General features: G+C 36.4%; 1 protein-coding gene across 17 annotated transcripts in view; it reads right to left on the reverse strand.

Moving 5' to 3' along the window:
* Nucleotides 1–1865: 1865 nt before the first annotated feature.
* The window catches only part of LOC135585667 (uncharacterized), a 44774-nt gene continuing 29434 nt past the window's right edge, over nt 1866–17205 (reverse strand). For 3 of the 17 annotated variants that reach the window (XM_065181586.1, XM_065181601.1, XM_065181599.1), the window contains 9 exons: nt 16942–17018; nt 16717–16800; nt 12870–12941; nt 12685–12793; nt 12538–12589; nt 8153–8480; nt 6441–6520; nt 2354–3134; nt 1866–2222 (listed from right to left, as the gene is read on the reverse strand). In XM_065181586.1, the coding sequence (XP_065037658.1) occupies nt 2699–3134; nt 6441–6520; nt 8153–8480; nt 12538–12589; nt 12685–12793; nt 12870–12941; nt 16717–16800; nt 16942–17018 (1238 nt within the window). In that variant the 3' untranslated portion in view covers nt 1866–2222; nt 2354–2698. Of the gene's footprint in view, nt 2230–2320; nt 4470–6440; nt 6521–8152; nt 8481–12537; nt 12610–12684; nt 12794–12869; nt 12942–16716; nt 16801–16941; nt 17019–17205 lie in introns of those variants that run through there. The other 14 variants (XM_018826370.2, XM_065181597.1, XM_065181587.1 and 11 more) reach the window with 14 other exon arrangements.

Here is a 17205-nt window from a genome sequence, read left to right on the forward strand (position 1 = left end):
TACATATCATTGTGATTATTATCTGCAATATTATTATTTGAGTTTACTTACAAGCAACAATAATAAGAGAATCAAATTTTGTGTAAAGCCTCTAGTGACCTTTTATGCTCGTTAACTTGCCAAGATTTTTCATGGAGTTCCTTTATGAAATGTTGAACAGGTGGTTTGATTGCATTCCTCTGTGATCTACTAGAAGTATAAAATCATAATTTTAACATGTAGATGGGGAATTTGATTGACCTATGAAGTGCCAGGCTCTAACAAGGTGATGAAAAGTTGTTTGATTTAGACAATATGCATTGAAATAGCACTCTTTTAGAGATGTGGATTAAGATAGTTAGGTAATCCTTTTTCTAATCAGTTGGGAGCAATCTGGATGCTCAAACTATCTAACTACTTGGATATAAGAAATAAAATAATCATTTTCCTCTGCAGAAGGGGAAAAAAAAGAAGAATATGTTTGGATTTGCATATTAGACTCCCAAGAATAGATGTGCATTCTAGTCCTCTACTGTATTTTATTGAATTAAAACTGCTTTCTGTACTGATATATTCACCATATGCATCCATTTTAGGAGATTTGCACTTTGCTACATTTACCTACCCAAATCTACGTCTTTTAAAATGTTCTGCACTTGGTTTTAGTGAATGTGCCTTCTCTGCTTATGTCATTTTATTGGTTCACTAATCCAATTCTGTCGTTAATGAGTACTTTGGCCACACTGTATGCCCTGTATTCTTCTCTCAGTATTTTTGTGAACCTTTCTAACTCCAGTTGTTTTTCATTCTCTGTATCACTATATATAACCTGCATTTATTTATCAATATACTTCTTCAAATAGTTTCCCTTTTTTATAGGTCTAGTTCTGTGGTTCATTTTGTCATTTTCTCTGAAATGTTTGCAACTTCAAATATGAAACCATGATTTTGAAACATGGATGACGTTCTGTGTTTCACTGAAGCTATTTTTCAGTACAAACTGAGTTGTATGACTATGTTTTCATACTCTGTTCCAACGCTCATCCATTTACTAATTCCATCGGCTAGTGCATTGAGATCACTTGTGATTTTATCAGTTTTATCAATTTTCTCCACCTTCCATTTTAACTATGCAATCACTCACATTATGTTAATCATTGATTCAGCGAAGTATTTATTTGCTACTTGGCGGAATCAGTGAAGTCTTTATCGACAATGTTTCACCTTCCGCATTTTGCCTGTAGAAACCCTGAGATATAAACTTACGTTTAAATGGAAAAGAAAGAAAAGGAAATCTTCTTATCCCAATACTAGCAAGAATGATGAATTCATACCCTTGCTGTTGTCTTCCATCTTGGGTTAGTGGTGTATGTTAGTTACACTTCAAGCATCACCATGTTATTTAAGCATCTGTTTAAGTGTCTCTTATTAATATAGGATTAACATATTGCTACACGCTTCTTTTGAACTCGTCAAGCATCACCATGTTTGAAAGAGGTGTGGCATCTTTGAGCGAGATCTAAATGATTATTCAGCATCTTTATACAGCTATGTCAAAAAAGTAGTTTAGCTCAAGCATGGATCGATCTACTTTTTTTCTTTTTTAAATAAGTGACAAAGATTATGATAAATTACTAAAATCTTAAACACATTCAACTCCAATATTTTTCAATGAAACTTATTTTTGTTCAGTTTATAACTCTATTTTATTTATTTAAAAATACAGTTACTCCTGCCTTAGTCCAAACCAACTTTTGGCCCCCAAAAAATACCATTTTTTTAAAATGATATTTTACTCTTTTTACAAATGGGATGAGCTCTTTGAAAATATAAAAATGAGAGGCTCTGAAAAAAGTAAAACAAAAAAATGGAATGCTTTGGCAAAATCATCCAAATAAAAATATTATATTAAAAGATGTATAAGATGCTGACACATGAACTCAAACTAACCATGGAACGTCTCAACAAAAACTTGCATCACAGCAGTTTCATTGCTATCTTGTGCGGTTCTTTGTGTTTGCTAGTTTTAGATAAGAGCCATCACTAACCGTTTCATTTTTTTGGCTGCGATAGAGAAAAAGATAAAATGAGTCATACAGGATCGGGAGGCGAGGGTGGGAGTTGATGGAGATGATGCTCAGACGAACCATCAGAAGAGGCAGATTGCAGCGGAGGAGGCCGCGGAGAATCTCCACACCTCTATTGACTTTTCCCCGTAACTATTGACTAGTATGCCTGATCACCTGCGAACTTTATAAATGTTAACTCATCATGAATCAAATCAGCCAAATTCCAATGCATCATGAGAAGAAGTGTCAGTTAATATTGGAAATGAGGTTACTTGAATCAATTACGAGAGTGAGAAAGAACGCACTAGGAATACGGCTGTTTCTGTTCTTCCATGATCACACACATTTCTCATCAAAAGCTTCAACGAGGAAAACAGAAATGAGGTTACTTGAATCAATTACTAGAGTGAGAAAGAAAGCACTAGGAATACGGCTGTTCTGTTCTTCCATGATCACACATATTTCTCATCAAAAGCTTCAATGAGGAAAACATGCTCGTGCCGACAGGAAAAGAATCCACAAACGGAATTAGGCTCAACTTACCTTCGATAGAATATCAGGAACTGTTCTCTGATGTTGAATTCTCAATACTTGTAGGCCATTTTTCTTCTCTAGGATATCCCTAGGTGATTATTTTGTACGATAATTCTTCAAGAATGCTTTCTTTCCCATTTACCTTCTCGTCTACCATCTCTTTCTCTCCGCTCAACGATTTGCCTTGACTTGCTGCCCCGGGATCCATGTCTGGGAGCTGTCCCAAAGGTACCAGGTAAACCATCAAATGCTGAACCCGATTCTGAGTCACCGATGCTACTTGTATCACCCGAATCCCTGCTCCCCTCGATAGCATCTTCATAGTTGGAGGTACGTTCATCTGCACGGTCCCTTGATTGCAAAATTGTTGGAAGCTGACCTGAGAATGATCTTGACCCAGCAAGCACTACAGTTGGCCCCGCAGATGATCCAGTGGAAATAGCGGTCGTCATCTGTGGAGCACCACCATCATGGCCTCTGCTGCTTGACCTTAAGTTCGCCTCTTGTCCCGACCTCCCATTATCTCTGTCACGGTATCTTTCCCTAGAGCGACTACGACCACCATGAATGAGAAAATAGCATAAAGCAGAAATAGAGATGCTTGTGATAATAGCAGACTGCAGATGAATTAATGAGAAGAGTTCCAAGAAAATCCCATTTTTTATGACAAGTCGTCCATTAATAGTTGGTGCTTGGAAAGGAGACACATGATAACCAAGTGAATCAACAGTCTGTTAGATAATTATCCAAATAATATAAAAAAAAGCAGTAAAAGGATCATTCACACAATGGTCCACCAAGCAAGGGTTTTGGAAAAGTAAATGTATACAATTTTACGCTGTATGAAACGAGATTTGGCCACTACTTAAATACTGGATGTCTACGTTACAATAGCAGCCGTACTGTGACACCGAAGCTTCACCTCAACTGAAATGTTCAATAATGACAACAAGGCATAATATCAAACTATAGCAGAATATGAAATATACCAGTGACATAAGGGAAGAAATGGTGAAGCAGCAGTGGAAAGGAAGGGACAAAAAAAGAGAACAGAAGGAACAGATGGAGAGATGAAGGAAAAGAAGGGAAGGTCAGACTGTTTCAAACGTGTTAATCCTACAGGGATGGTCAGACTTTTCGTAGGCATAGATTATACTCCATGTGATGTGGGAAAAATGAGCCTACCCCAACCGAAAGCTGACACATAAGATAAGAGCCACAATAGAAGTAGCTTGGTGGACACTGTTGTAGCTCAACTTGGTTGGTATATTACCCGGTCCATAGCTCAGCTTACCTAAATCAACACATTACCATGTCAGCAAAGCGAACATCATCGTAGCATGGTTTAGCCGTCATGTCAGCTCAACGGACGCGTTGCAGTCTGACTCGACTAGGTTGACCCATCATCAAGTCAGCTCAATGGTCATAGCCTGATATAGATCAGTTGCCATGCCACAGAAACCAGCTAACTGATACGCCATCACCAATTCGTAATAAGATTAGTATCAAAACACAGAATATTCTCTATGACCTTAAGAATTTGAAAAATTTTCACCAATGGCTTGGCTATTACAACTACGACATTGTGAATGGGGCCTCACATGGCACAAAGGGTTTGAACTCTCTCTCTCTCTCTCTCTCTCTCTTAAGCCTTAGTACTCTCTAGCTCATCTAGATTGCTAACTTAGATATGTTTTAGAAGCCAGGAGAGTTTGCAGGCACATTCCCGACCCTCACTTTGTTTGCAGGGCAACTAGCTTGGTGCGCTCACCTTGGACATCACCTCGGATCTTGCCAGCTAGATTGCACCTAGCTTGGGCCACCTCAGCCCATTCGAGAAATTGCCATGCACTTCAGACAAACCAATTCTGCTTTGATCCTCCACCTCTGACAGACGATCAAAATCTTCCCTCATTAATATGAAAAAGAATTAAGTCCACATAGATAAGATATTCTACTATATATCATGTCCAATTTAATACAATCCAAAAAAACCTAAAGTTTGTAAACATAAGAATTGGGCAGAACAATGAGGTCGAGAATTTCTTTCTATAATCATAATGTGCTGACCATGTGGATATTCCGGTGTTTCCTTAGCTCATTGTGAACTTAAACCAGTTTCACTAAAGTTCTTCGAATGATTTTGATGCTTTGAATATTAGTATATAACTCATAATTGAAAATAACAAAAAATAACTAATTTACTATTAAAAATAACAAACTGATTAAATTAATTTACTCCATTGGACTCCATTTTGATTTATATATGTTGATATACAAGTCCATTTTTATTTAGTATGTCAAAACTGATGCTCACAAAAGGTCCTTCAAAGTAACATATATGATTGTGCTAATGTCCTTGTATATCATCCCCTGTTCTTTAATAAACTGAATTTAATCATTCCAAATATAATTATATATAGAATTTAATAAAAGAGCACGTGCGTTACAAAAGGCTTGACAGATTTGTTGCTGTAGTTGAAGCAATTATCATCACTGGCACAGCAGCAGCTAGGATTGATTTTGACAGAAGATCAGATCATAAGAACTTTTCATTTGGGTCTAGAATATTAATAATCAGATTGACTTAGGTTGTAATTGAACTTTGTAGTTAATAAATAAAATAATGTTTTATTAAGAGGCAATAGTACAAGTAATCATTGGACTTAGATCGTTTCCAAATTTATCTTGAATGTTATATTAATAAAATTTAATCAATAAATAACAGATTGGGTTTGAGTGCTTCCTAATTAAATCAATTTTCCTCGATGACAATATCCTAGATCAGGCTCTTGTTTCGATCAAGATTAAAGTTTCTAAACTTCTAAGATTTCATCATTCTTGAACACCTCATTTTGTCTTCTTGAATACTGTAATTGCATTTCTTGTTTATATATAAGTTTTTGCATTTTAATTTTAGTGTGTCAAATCATATTATGTGCGTGCGATGATGATGATGCATGTGACATGAATTATTGAGAACATTTATTGCTGCTGATTAGCAAACAAACAAAAACTGATAAGAGTAATTCCATTCTTCCAAAATGCTTGAATAAGACATGAATTCCCTTTCTTGGAAAAGTCTAATTCCCCTTGTGATAAAAAAAAGTCTTCAAATATGGTCGCACATGGTTGGAACCAACTGGTATTTTCCAGTACTGGTCCAATCAAGAATCAGTACCCAGACCATTGTGGTGTTGAGTGTATCTCTTGAATTAAAATTTTTAAACCATTTTCATTTTTTTGACAACTTCTGACAGTTGTCTATTATATTATATTTTTTGTTTTCTTTCCGTCCTCTAAGCTTTCCCTTAGCTCTCTCTCACAATCTCTCTGGTATGACTAATACAACCTGTACCAAGCGTCAATACGTCGATCCATATCAGTATCAAACCAATCCAATTGCTGTGGGTATCAGCACCAGACTGAGATTTACTAAGTCAGTCCTAGGCTGACTGAATTTTACCTATGAATATATAAACAATGGACCAAGAACCTTTGAGTACTTAAGGAACATCAATAGCTATTTGGATTTTGGTCAAAGCCACGACTGAAAATAGATAACTGGTAACCAACTCTTCTTGTAGAATACCATTTCTTGGTAAAACATATTTGGAGCATAGAATGGCCCTATGTTGACCCTCCTTAACACTTACATTAGTAGGAATCTTGTGCATTAGGCTGCTGTTTTTTATAAGCCTGACAAAGGTAATAAATAAGTGAAGCATGTCAATCACCAGCATAAAATAGAAAATCCATATAATTCCCAAAATTTATGTTCAAGATAAAATCCTACTATCCATGTCAAAATTTTAACAAAATTAACTGCACAAAGTGTAAGCACTTAAAAAAGCTTACCTGCTGGGATTAGATGAAAACTCTCTACGAAAAGATCGAGTTCCAGATTCAACCTGCTCCAATTCCCTTTGAAGTTCTTTCTGTCAATGGGTAGAATATATCAAGCTCTCTTTATAGCATTTAGGGTAAGTCACAAAGAAGCCAAGAATTACATACTGTCTTGAACACAAGTAACAAGTTAAAAACTTTATATGAACAGTGCAGTTTACTCTATTCCGTCTCGTGGTAAAAATCCAATAGCATAACAAGATGCTAAGATAAGATGCAAGTATATCTGTTAGCCATATAGACTGCTTGCAATACAAAAATTTCTTTATGATTTTATAAATTTCCCATTTTCTTTGTAAAGAAACAAGATATTTCAAGAATATTGATCGGATGTTAAAAATTCACCATTAGATACTATGATAAGATACATGTGATTGGAATTCTTACTTGACCACAGATGGATAAAAAAGCAAACATCTGGTATTCAAAGACACATTTGAAACTAGACTGTACCAATTGGGTATGTTGCCATGCTGTACCCAAATATTTAGGTCCTGAAGCTGTTCCTGGGCTTGAAAACTAGACCAGGCTTCAATTCTGATACAGCCCTGGTTGAGATCTGGCAGACAGACCTAATTCAACCCACCAGAAATCTAGTCTCATATGATACACATATTTGCAACTAGACTGTACCAATTGCTAGACCTGACTTCAATTCTGATCTAGCCTCCGTTGAGATCAGGCAAACAGACCTAATCCAATCCACTAGAAATCGAGTCTCATATGATACACATACTAGCAACTAGACTGTACCAATTGGGTATGTTGCCATGCGCTACCTGATGTTGGCTGAATAGTTAGGCTTTCAAGCTGATTCTTCGTTTGAAAACTAGACCTGACTTTGATTCTGATCTAGCCTTAGTTGAGATCAGGCAAATAGACGTAATCAAGCCCATTAGACATCGAGTCTCATATGAGTAGAGCAAATGAAATATCTGTATCTCCCCTCCCTTTATGACATCATTTTCCCTCTCCCATCCACCATGCCCATCATGGGATCAGCCTTCCACATTGTTTACTAATGCACTTGGTGCTCCAACATTTGATTTCTAAACATTACCATTCCAATTTTCTCCATCTATGTATTCCCTAAACTTTGAGATCTCGTTTTGCCCATCTCTCCCTCACTCAGTGTGTCAAATACTGGCCCCACTTTTCTTCATCTTAATCTAGGGTAAAAGCCTATTCTGAAACTCTATACGTGAATTAAAGTTTCAATACAGAAAAGTTTAGGGAAAAAATTGATACAGGTAATGAACTATGTCCACTTGCCTAATCACCAATTTTAGGGATACATGACTTCAAACGTATCATCATATTAAATGCAAGCGGCCATCCAAGCATGCCTGTTGCGTGGACTGATGCCTGCCAAACAATCTAAGATCTTGCCCATGCAACTGTTACACACCAAACTTGATTCCTAAATATCCAAAGTTTTAAGCTCTGATGTTTTCATCAGAAGAAGAACCCAACCACAACAATATGATTAGCAGTTGGTCAAGCACAATAAATTTTTCCCCAGAAAAAAATAAATCATTTTAAATGACAGGAAAGAAAAGGACTATTCATATTTCTTACTTCTTTACTTATCCTTGTATGTGAAATAGTGTTTCTTGCTACAGAGGATTAAATGACAAATGGACTCGAACTTATTATAAAGATACCTGTATCTGTCTTTCCTTTTCCATATCAAGGTTGAATTGTAGTTCCCTAGTTCTTGCACGTTCATTTTCCAACTCCCGTTGTCTCTCAATATCACGCTCTAGTTCACTGGTCCTTTCCCTGCATGACACTAGAGCAATCACAACGAGACCAAAGCTCATGATAAAACCTAACGAAGCAAGAAAAACATCTAACAGAAACCCGTCAAGCTCCTGAAGAAGTTCCATTTCCCTCAAAGCTGCCTCTTCTAAGCATTTTTTACGAGCATGCCTCATTAAAAGCTTCTTTTGCCTGCGTGCTACTATTTCTTCTCGAAGTTTAGACCTCTCTCTAGCAAAACAGGACAACTTAGTCAAAAATTGTTTATGATTTAAAGTTATATTTACAACAGATGTCCAAAGCTCAATCAACAACTTAAAGCAGTGACTAAATCATAAAACTCTAGGCCAAGATCTGTTATGAACCAAACAAGTTAGGCATTTAAAAAGAAAGAAAAGAAAATATCAAACTCTTCATAGTTATCCAAAACCTACAAAACATGTGAAACTCACTTAAGAGAGACCAGACAACTGAAAACATAAAAATCACTAAAGTATGAAATGTTGCACTGTTTCTTTGAAGCATAATATGAATCTTGCTCTATGACTACTCTTTCTGTGAAGCATAATATGAATCTTGCCTTATGACTACTTAATGCTATACATGCAATAGTTACAGAATTCACTTATATCTGCACCTTGATGCACATTTTGTGTAAAAACGAGCAAAAATTTACAAAGGAGCAGAAATTACCTGTCATGAAGCATCCACCTGCTAAACCATGCTAAACAGTCTGGACTAAGAACAGCACATGTAACACATATATCTCAGAAAGCTACCTCATTATTAAGTCAAACCATATGGGTTTCTGTTAATTGGCCACATATGCATTGACAATGGCTACAACAGCGATTTAAAAAGGCACTCGGGCGTTCGCCTAAACTTCCAGGCGGCGCGCTTCAAACAGGCACCGCTTGGGCGCTCGCCCAAACCCAGGCGCTTCGGGCGAGCGCCTAGGTTAAACCAGGCGACCGAACTAGGATTTTAAGTCTGGTTCGATCTTGGTTTGGTCTCCGGTGGTTAGTTGGTTCAATCGAACCAACTAAAACCGATATCAGCGACAACCCAACCCTAACCCTCGTTGCCGCTGTCGCTCCCGATCCCGTTGCTCGCCGTTGTCGCTGCTCGCAAACGCTGCCACTGTCACCGCTCGCGCCTCCCGCTGCTCGCCGCTGCCGCTGTCGCCGCTCCCGTTGCCGCTGTCGCCGCTCCCGTTGCCGCTGCCTCCTTACACTCCTGCTGTCGCTACCTCCTTACACTCCCGCTCCCGCTGCTGCTACCTCCTTACACTCCCGCCCCTGCTGCTGCTGCCTCCTTACACTCCCGCTGTTGCTGCCTCCTTACACTCCTGCTCCCGCTGCCTCTGCCTCCTTACACTCCGCTGCCACTACCTCCTTACACTCCGTTGTCGCTGCCGCTTCCTCTTTTCACAGTTAGCACCCCCTTACACTTCCTTCTTCTCCTTCTGTTAACAGTATATTGTATGCTATTAATATTGTTAGGTTTATTTAAAATTATTAATTTTCAATATTATTAATAGATTAATAATATATTATTTTGATTTTATAATGTTAATTTTTATTTATTTGAAATTATTGTTAGGTTTCAAGATAAATGACAAGTGTATAGAGCAACTCAATAGAGTCTCCAATGGCATCAAAAAAAGATCCTGCATAGAAGTATAATTATTTGAAGGATCCGAAAGATCCTAATATAGTGACTTGCATATTCTGTGATAAGACTACTAGATGTGGTATTTTTCGTGCAAAATAACATATAGTAGGAAATTTCAAGAATACAACAGCTTGCAAAAAGTGTCCACCTAAGGTAAAATAAGAGTTGTTGAGTTATATGAATGAAAAGAAGACACAAAAGAATGAATCTTACGGGAATTTACCAAAAGATAATGTTGAACATCTCATGGTTGAAGAAGAAGATTATTCTATGAGTATTAACCCAAGTGGGAAAAAAGTATACGACAAAAAAGGAAAAGAAGTTATGAGTACTAAGAAGGGTAAAAAAGAACCGATAGATTTATATATGTTTCAAGGATCCCAGAAACAACAAGGGCAAGCAGGAGGCTCAAAATTTAGACAAACAAATATAAGTGATGCTTGTGATAAAGAAATAAGAGGAAGAAAAATTCAGCACATTGCTCGCTTCTTCTATCAGGCTGGTCTTCCCCTTAGTACAACTCGCTGCCCTGCCGCTATCGCCGTTGCCGATGCTCGTTGCCGCTGCCGCTGTCACTGCTCGCCGCTCCCGCTACTCGCTGCCGCTGTCGCCGCTCCCACTCCCGTTGCCACTGTCGCCGCTCTCACTACTGCTGCTCACTTTTACCGTTGTCACTGCACTCTCGGTCTTCCCTTGCATTTCTCTTCCTTCTCTTTTGAAAGTATACTATTAACAGCATGGTATGCAATACCGAATGGTACCGCCCGGTACGGATGGTACGTACCGATCTGACGACATACCGGTATGCGGACCGCTCGGTACTGCCATAGTGCTACAGTATTACACTGTAGCAGTGCTACAGTATGAAGAAAATATATAAAATTATTCGGTACACCAAGGTGTACCGCTCGGTACGCCGGTACCGTACCGTACCGAGTCAATCTCGAAACATCGGTACGGTATGGTATTGCATACCTTGGTTAACAATATACTAGTAACAGTAAGCGGTACACCGGTACCGTACTGTACCGAGCCAATCTCGAAACATCGGTACGGTACGGTATTGCATACCTTGGTTAACAATATACTAGTAACAGTAATGTATTTGTATTTATTAGATTAATGATATATTATTTTGATTTTAATACTATTAAATAATTATATTTATTAATTATATTATATATTTTAATATTTTAGCGCCTCGCTTCGCTCAGGCAAACGCCTAGCGCCTTGGGCGTTTTTGGACCTTGGCGTCTTTTAGCGCCTAGCGCTTCTTAAATCACTGGGCTACAATGGTACAATTACTGACCCTTATATCCAATATTTGTTTGCATTAACTTCCAGAACCTATAGTTTCTTGATCTTTCCCTAATGGTTAGACAAATTAAGGTAACGACAATGTACAATTTTGCAATTTTGCACTGATCATGCCTTATACATCACTTTTTATATGAAAACAAAGTAATTTGATCTTTATTCTGCTAGTTTATATTCAATAGTTAAACATTAATGAAACGCTTCATGATGATTGATTGCAATATTGTACTTTAACAAGGTCGTTGTAAAATATTGTTTCTAATGAAATCTTTTTGGATCTTCTTTTACGTCTCCTTGCAGTTGTCCAGCAAGGGCCCGAGCACCTCGATTGGGGTTCAGACGGGCGAAGTCAACGCACAGGCTTGAGCCCAAGCATTGCGCAGCTTAGGTGTGCGCCTGAATCCGACCCAATCTTAACTATAAGCTGGTCTCTAATTAAAACAAATCAAGCCTGATCTAAACCCAACCCCTCGACCCTCGCTAAAGTACAATATGATGCTCAATGATTTCATAACATCATGCATCTGAATGCATCTAAGACCCTTGAGTGTCCAACTAATCTTGGTAGACCCTTCTTTTCTCCTTCTCTTGCCTTGGGTTTTAGTTTATATGAAACTATTTGACAATCTTTGGCAAAATTCTGAATAACCCTGTTTTGTCTCTAATTTTTCAACATCAACAGTAAGAAAAGGATCATCTCATCATCCAATTAGGAACAGTACACATGGCATAAGACTGAGAGGAAGCTAGAAAAACCAGACCTATTTAGCCAATTGTAAAATCATGTAAATCAAAGGTAGAGATGAATCAACCTAAATGTTGGTGATATCAATCATCTGAAATAGAGAACTTCATAAAAGCCTCTTCATACTCAACATGAATAGTTACGCACACAAGTCAATGTTGAGAAGGCTCCACATTAAGTTTGGATATCTTGTACAATCAGCTGGAACCCGAATTTGATGTAAAGATATTCAAATCTAAGAAAATTGCATGTGCCCACTGAATCATGAATCGAGCTAATGAATAAAATGACTTGTATCTATGCAAGGTAAAAGGCAGTTTGATCCTAAAGGGACATAAATTACAGCAGCATGATAGACCATTCTAACATTTTGCATTATGAACCCCAAAAAAAAAGGGAAAACCAAGTGCATAGGGTTGTCCTTTGCATTTTGACATGTCAGCTAGATTCAGTAGAATATAAAAGAAAGAATGAATTGGTTGTTGCATACAAATCCGTGTCATGCATTTTCAGATAAAAAGAAACAAGACTTTATTGGGCATTTAAACTTACAAGGATCTAATTTCATCCTTAATTTGATGAAGACGGTTAATCTCCTTATCACCTGCCAGATAGGAGAAAATCCTAAAAAATCACAAGGCTATCTAATTAATTTAAGGCAACAGCAGAAAGAAGAGAAGATAAACATCGCAACTTTACTTGATATAGTTAGAGATGGAACTGCTTCTTCTAGCAGAAACCCAGATGCTTCTTCAAATACTGCCTCTTCCCTAAGAAGCTCCATTTCGATCTCAGCTTCTTCAAGTTCCTAAAATTTTTCCCATTGTAAAATTAAGCTAGATGAATATCAGAAAAGCAATGAGTTAATCCTAACTTTTTTTTACCTGAGACTGCTGATCAATTCTCTCTGAGAAAAACTCAAAGTAGGATTGAATGGAAGTCAGAGAAGACAAGACCTATTAAATGGAACAATTTATAAGAAAATATAAATTAAAAAGGAAAGAAGCAATGTCATTTATCGAAATGACATACAGAGAAATGCACATGGTTAACAAAGTCAAATAGTAGCTACTTCTAATTTGCCGCAAGATATTAATGAATGACTGAATACTGATTACAACATTATGCATCAAATACTCCCTTTTGAATTACAATGATCATCTTTAGGTTATAAGACAAAGATTAAATTGTATGAGATAATAAAATTGGTGTAATGGACCAAACAGAAAATAAATGTACAGTGGGTTTGGATTCATTTGTCATATTGTTATAATTTAACCTGCTTAATTGAGTTTGGGCATCCTTTGATTGGTTTAGAATGAGCTTAGGTAAAAAGTCGGAGTTACCGTTCAATTTGGATCCCCAGATAGTTAGTTTTGGTGAGGTAAAAATTTATAATTACAGTACCTGTTGTTGAATGATAATCGCGAGTCAAATCATTTTGGGTATTCGTATGGAATGAATTTAAATCTTGGTCTATCACCTGTTTCCATGACTAATTGAACTGGTATGGTACCCATATATCAGGTGGTCTACTAAACATTACTGCTAGGCACTACCAAAGAAATAATAATAAAACAACAACTACTAACTAGTCATGACTTATATGGCCGGTTACCAATCGTTGGTCGGTGATAGAATACCGGTCCATACTGGACTGGTACAATTAAAATTTGATTCCTTTGTCATGCCTGCCGATTTGCTTAAACTGGGTTTGAGCACCCTTTAATTGGGTTTGGCATGTGTGCTGATCATGGAAGTCCGTATCCGAGATGAGTTTATGTTCCTAGGTAGTTGGTAAGGTTTGGGTGGAATGGAATTCACGTATACCATCACCAATCAATTTCCTAAATTCACTGCTAAAAGTCATCCTTGAACATGCTATAAACGTCTTCTTCAGTATACAATATGCCTGTTGATGCCATCTTGTTTCAGCTACTTGAATAAGCTCTTAGTTTCCTATGTGAATGTCTACAGAAATCAATTTAGAACCTCCTGAAAGGATACTGTATTTGAGACTAGACGAAGTCAAATTAATTCTGAGAATGGATATTGGAATATATGGAATAAATTCCACAAGGACATGGATAACCATACCAAAAGAATGACCAGTACTTTAATTTTAAGCTCTAAACCATAAGAAAGGAGTGGAAGGCTTCAGTAATTTTCTGTTTAATTGCACTTATCATGGAAACTAGATCCTGCAAGTATCTTTTATATAGGCTCTGTGGGAGCATGAAGTCTCAAGCAGTTTCTTTTATTTTTTCAGCCTTTTGTATGTTTTTCAAAATCATACATACTAATGACACCAAGTGTCCATACACTATAGATCATATGGTACCGGCCCTAGCCCTGACTGATAGACTACTAACACACAAAATTGCAAGCGTTTACTAGAACTCCATGTGTTTTGCGTCTCAAGTCTAAGTGATGTAGATTTCCCAAGCAAAAAAATTGCACGTTTCAAAAGGAAAATAGTGATTTTATTCTAATTGGTCACATGCACATTATGGGTCACATACCACCCCCTCTCCAGTTATATATACAATAGATAATGAATTATATATAATTATAAAACATTAATTCATTTATTGTAGCTTTAAAAATCAAAAGATGAAACTTTAAAAGATGTGAAACGTATTTATGAGCATTAAGCTCAAATTATCCTAATTAACTTCGAAAACTAAAAAGAATATACTATTTCCTGTGGTTTAAGGACATTCTTTATCTTTAGTCCACAATATTTATCAAATTGTAGAAGTTATACTTTTGAATCTAAATAGAACCTTTTGTTGGCAAAAGAATCTTCAAAGCAACTATATATTAAACTAGAGGGTGTGTGATATTGACCCCTAAACATGAATCTGACTGGACTTGCTAAATAGTTATGTTGTGAACTGATATGGATTCCTGTACCCAAGTGGTCATATTATAAGATAAGATATATGATATTCATGGGTGTCGGGTTTGTTAATGTAGGGAATCAGATGAGGCAATGCTTTACTTTGAGATCGATTCTTGAAATCTTAGACCAGAGGAGTTCATCTCAAGAATTTTCACTGCCAATTCAAATGAAATTTGACATTTTACTAGTGTCGTTGTTGAGTAATTCCTGAAAAGCTTGAATTTCTCTTTAATTTTGGTTTATATTGGATAAAACATTGACACAATTAAAAATTACTTTTCATACATAAACATTACAGTTCATCTAGGAATTAAATAACAATAAGTCCACTATATATTGAAAATGCAGGGCATTGAGAATGAAGCCCAATAATATAATAAAAATGGGATTTTATTGTGTGTTTGCATTCCATAATATTCGTAACTAGTATCAGAACTTGTAATTTAATTAAAAAAGTTCCAAAAGGCTTATGACCTTTCTTTTTCCTATGAACAAATCATTCCCAATAAGAATTTTGTATATTGTCATTCAGTGTTTTGCATATGTACCCTTTAAGATACATATATTTTATGTATATACCTCTTTAGCATTAATTTTTGCACCAGTATTCTCAGAGATACAAAATACGTTTTCAGAAAAGAAAATTATCATTATATTTTGTTGGATAGTTAAATTAATTATGTGAAATCATATGCATGGTTGAGGAATATCAAATTTAGATGTCACATACACTTTCAAAACTATAACTCCGAAAGTACTCAAAAGGAAACCATAACTCGAAGGAAACCATCAGCAAACAACCAGGATTAAGAGACTTAGATGCTAATAACACTAATTTTAACAACAAAAGATATTAAAAATTGAAGGAAGACAAACTAATAGGCAATTAACAGTGATTTAAGAAGATAATTCTAAAAGAAAAACCATGTGAAGTAATTTTTTTAGTCCAAATCCATAAGATATGTATTATGAGGATTATGGTATCAAAAGTATTAAGTATGGCAAGAAGCATATATGCAAACAATAAACTATGATGGGCTTCTTCTTCCTCATAGAATGGTACATAACAACATATCATGTGTTGATACAGCAATATGTACCAGACACTACTTGGCAATGGCTGGACCTGTGCGAATCTTGTACCCGAAATTGTATATCTCGGTTACCGCTAGCCATAAAATTCAGAATATTATTTCAATACCCCTGCTTATGTCTTATTGGACTGCAGTACTAAAAGTTGCTTGGTATGCTTGTACAATCAATTCAAATGTATACCACCACAGTATGGTCCATATGCTATGGTATTTGAAACTCAAAAATTTAATTCTTGATCCAATACCAGTATCAATAATCTACTGGACTGATATGATCATATACTGAGCAGCACACAGACCTGTACCACCAGGTATCATCCAAAAAATATCATATATAAATAATATAGACCAATATCGGACCATGTTTAGAACCATGTATTTAGGTAGACTTGGGGTGCGACAAAATAATATAGGCAAAGATAGGAACCCATATAAAACAATAAAACAAACAATGCTTTGGCTCCGAATTCTTGCCCAAAACTAACTCATCATATGTGGCTCTTTCAGAAAATCTAACTTGTGGGCCTGCTAGGTGTCGCTGAATCAGTGTGTGCTAGGACTGACTCATGTAAGATAGTGGAATGAACCAGTGGAAAAACTAATTGGACCCCAAATCTAAACATGGCCTTATCATTAAGTGCTCAAACCGAGTAAATCATCTCCATAGGTGGTAATACCCTGCCCTCACCAAAACAGATAAGAAAAAAGAAATAATCTGTCATAGTATCCGACCTGAAGAATTGTCTCCCGAATGCTTTGAAAGTTAGAATCACTTGGCTTCCCCATCGAGCTGGATGATAGCACTTCTTTCAGAACCTTCCATAAAAAAATAAAAAACTAAGAAGATCTGTAACAAACAGACCATAAAGCCATGAAAAAACAGATTAAAAATCAAAATAAATTGTTTCACATAATAAAATGCCAAAACCAACCATTAAACAGACAGGGCAAACATACCGGTTTTGCGCCATCAAATTCATTTCTAAGTTTGCACAAAGATAGGCACAAATTTTTCTCCAAGTCATTAAGCACGCCTGAAATTAAATAAAAAAATTCAAATAGCCTAATGGTTTAAAATTTTTTCATCTAACAAATTTCTAACACAGGAAATGTAAATTATATAAGTGATTGTTCAAGACAATATTTTGAATACATAATAACAATGATGCCCTTGTGTTGTTACACTACAACATATAATTGGAAACGAACATCAGCAAAATA

Source organism: Musa acuminata, chromosome BXJ1-5, assembly GCF_036884655.1.
Source record: "Musa acuminata AAA Group cultivar baxijiao chromosome BXJ1-5, Cavendish_Baxijiao_AAA, whole genome shotgun sequence".
NCBI classification, from domain to species: Eukaryota; Viridiplantae; Streptophyta; class Magnoliopsida; order Zingiberales; family Musaceae; genus Musa; species Musa acuminata.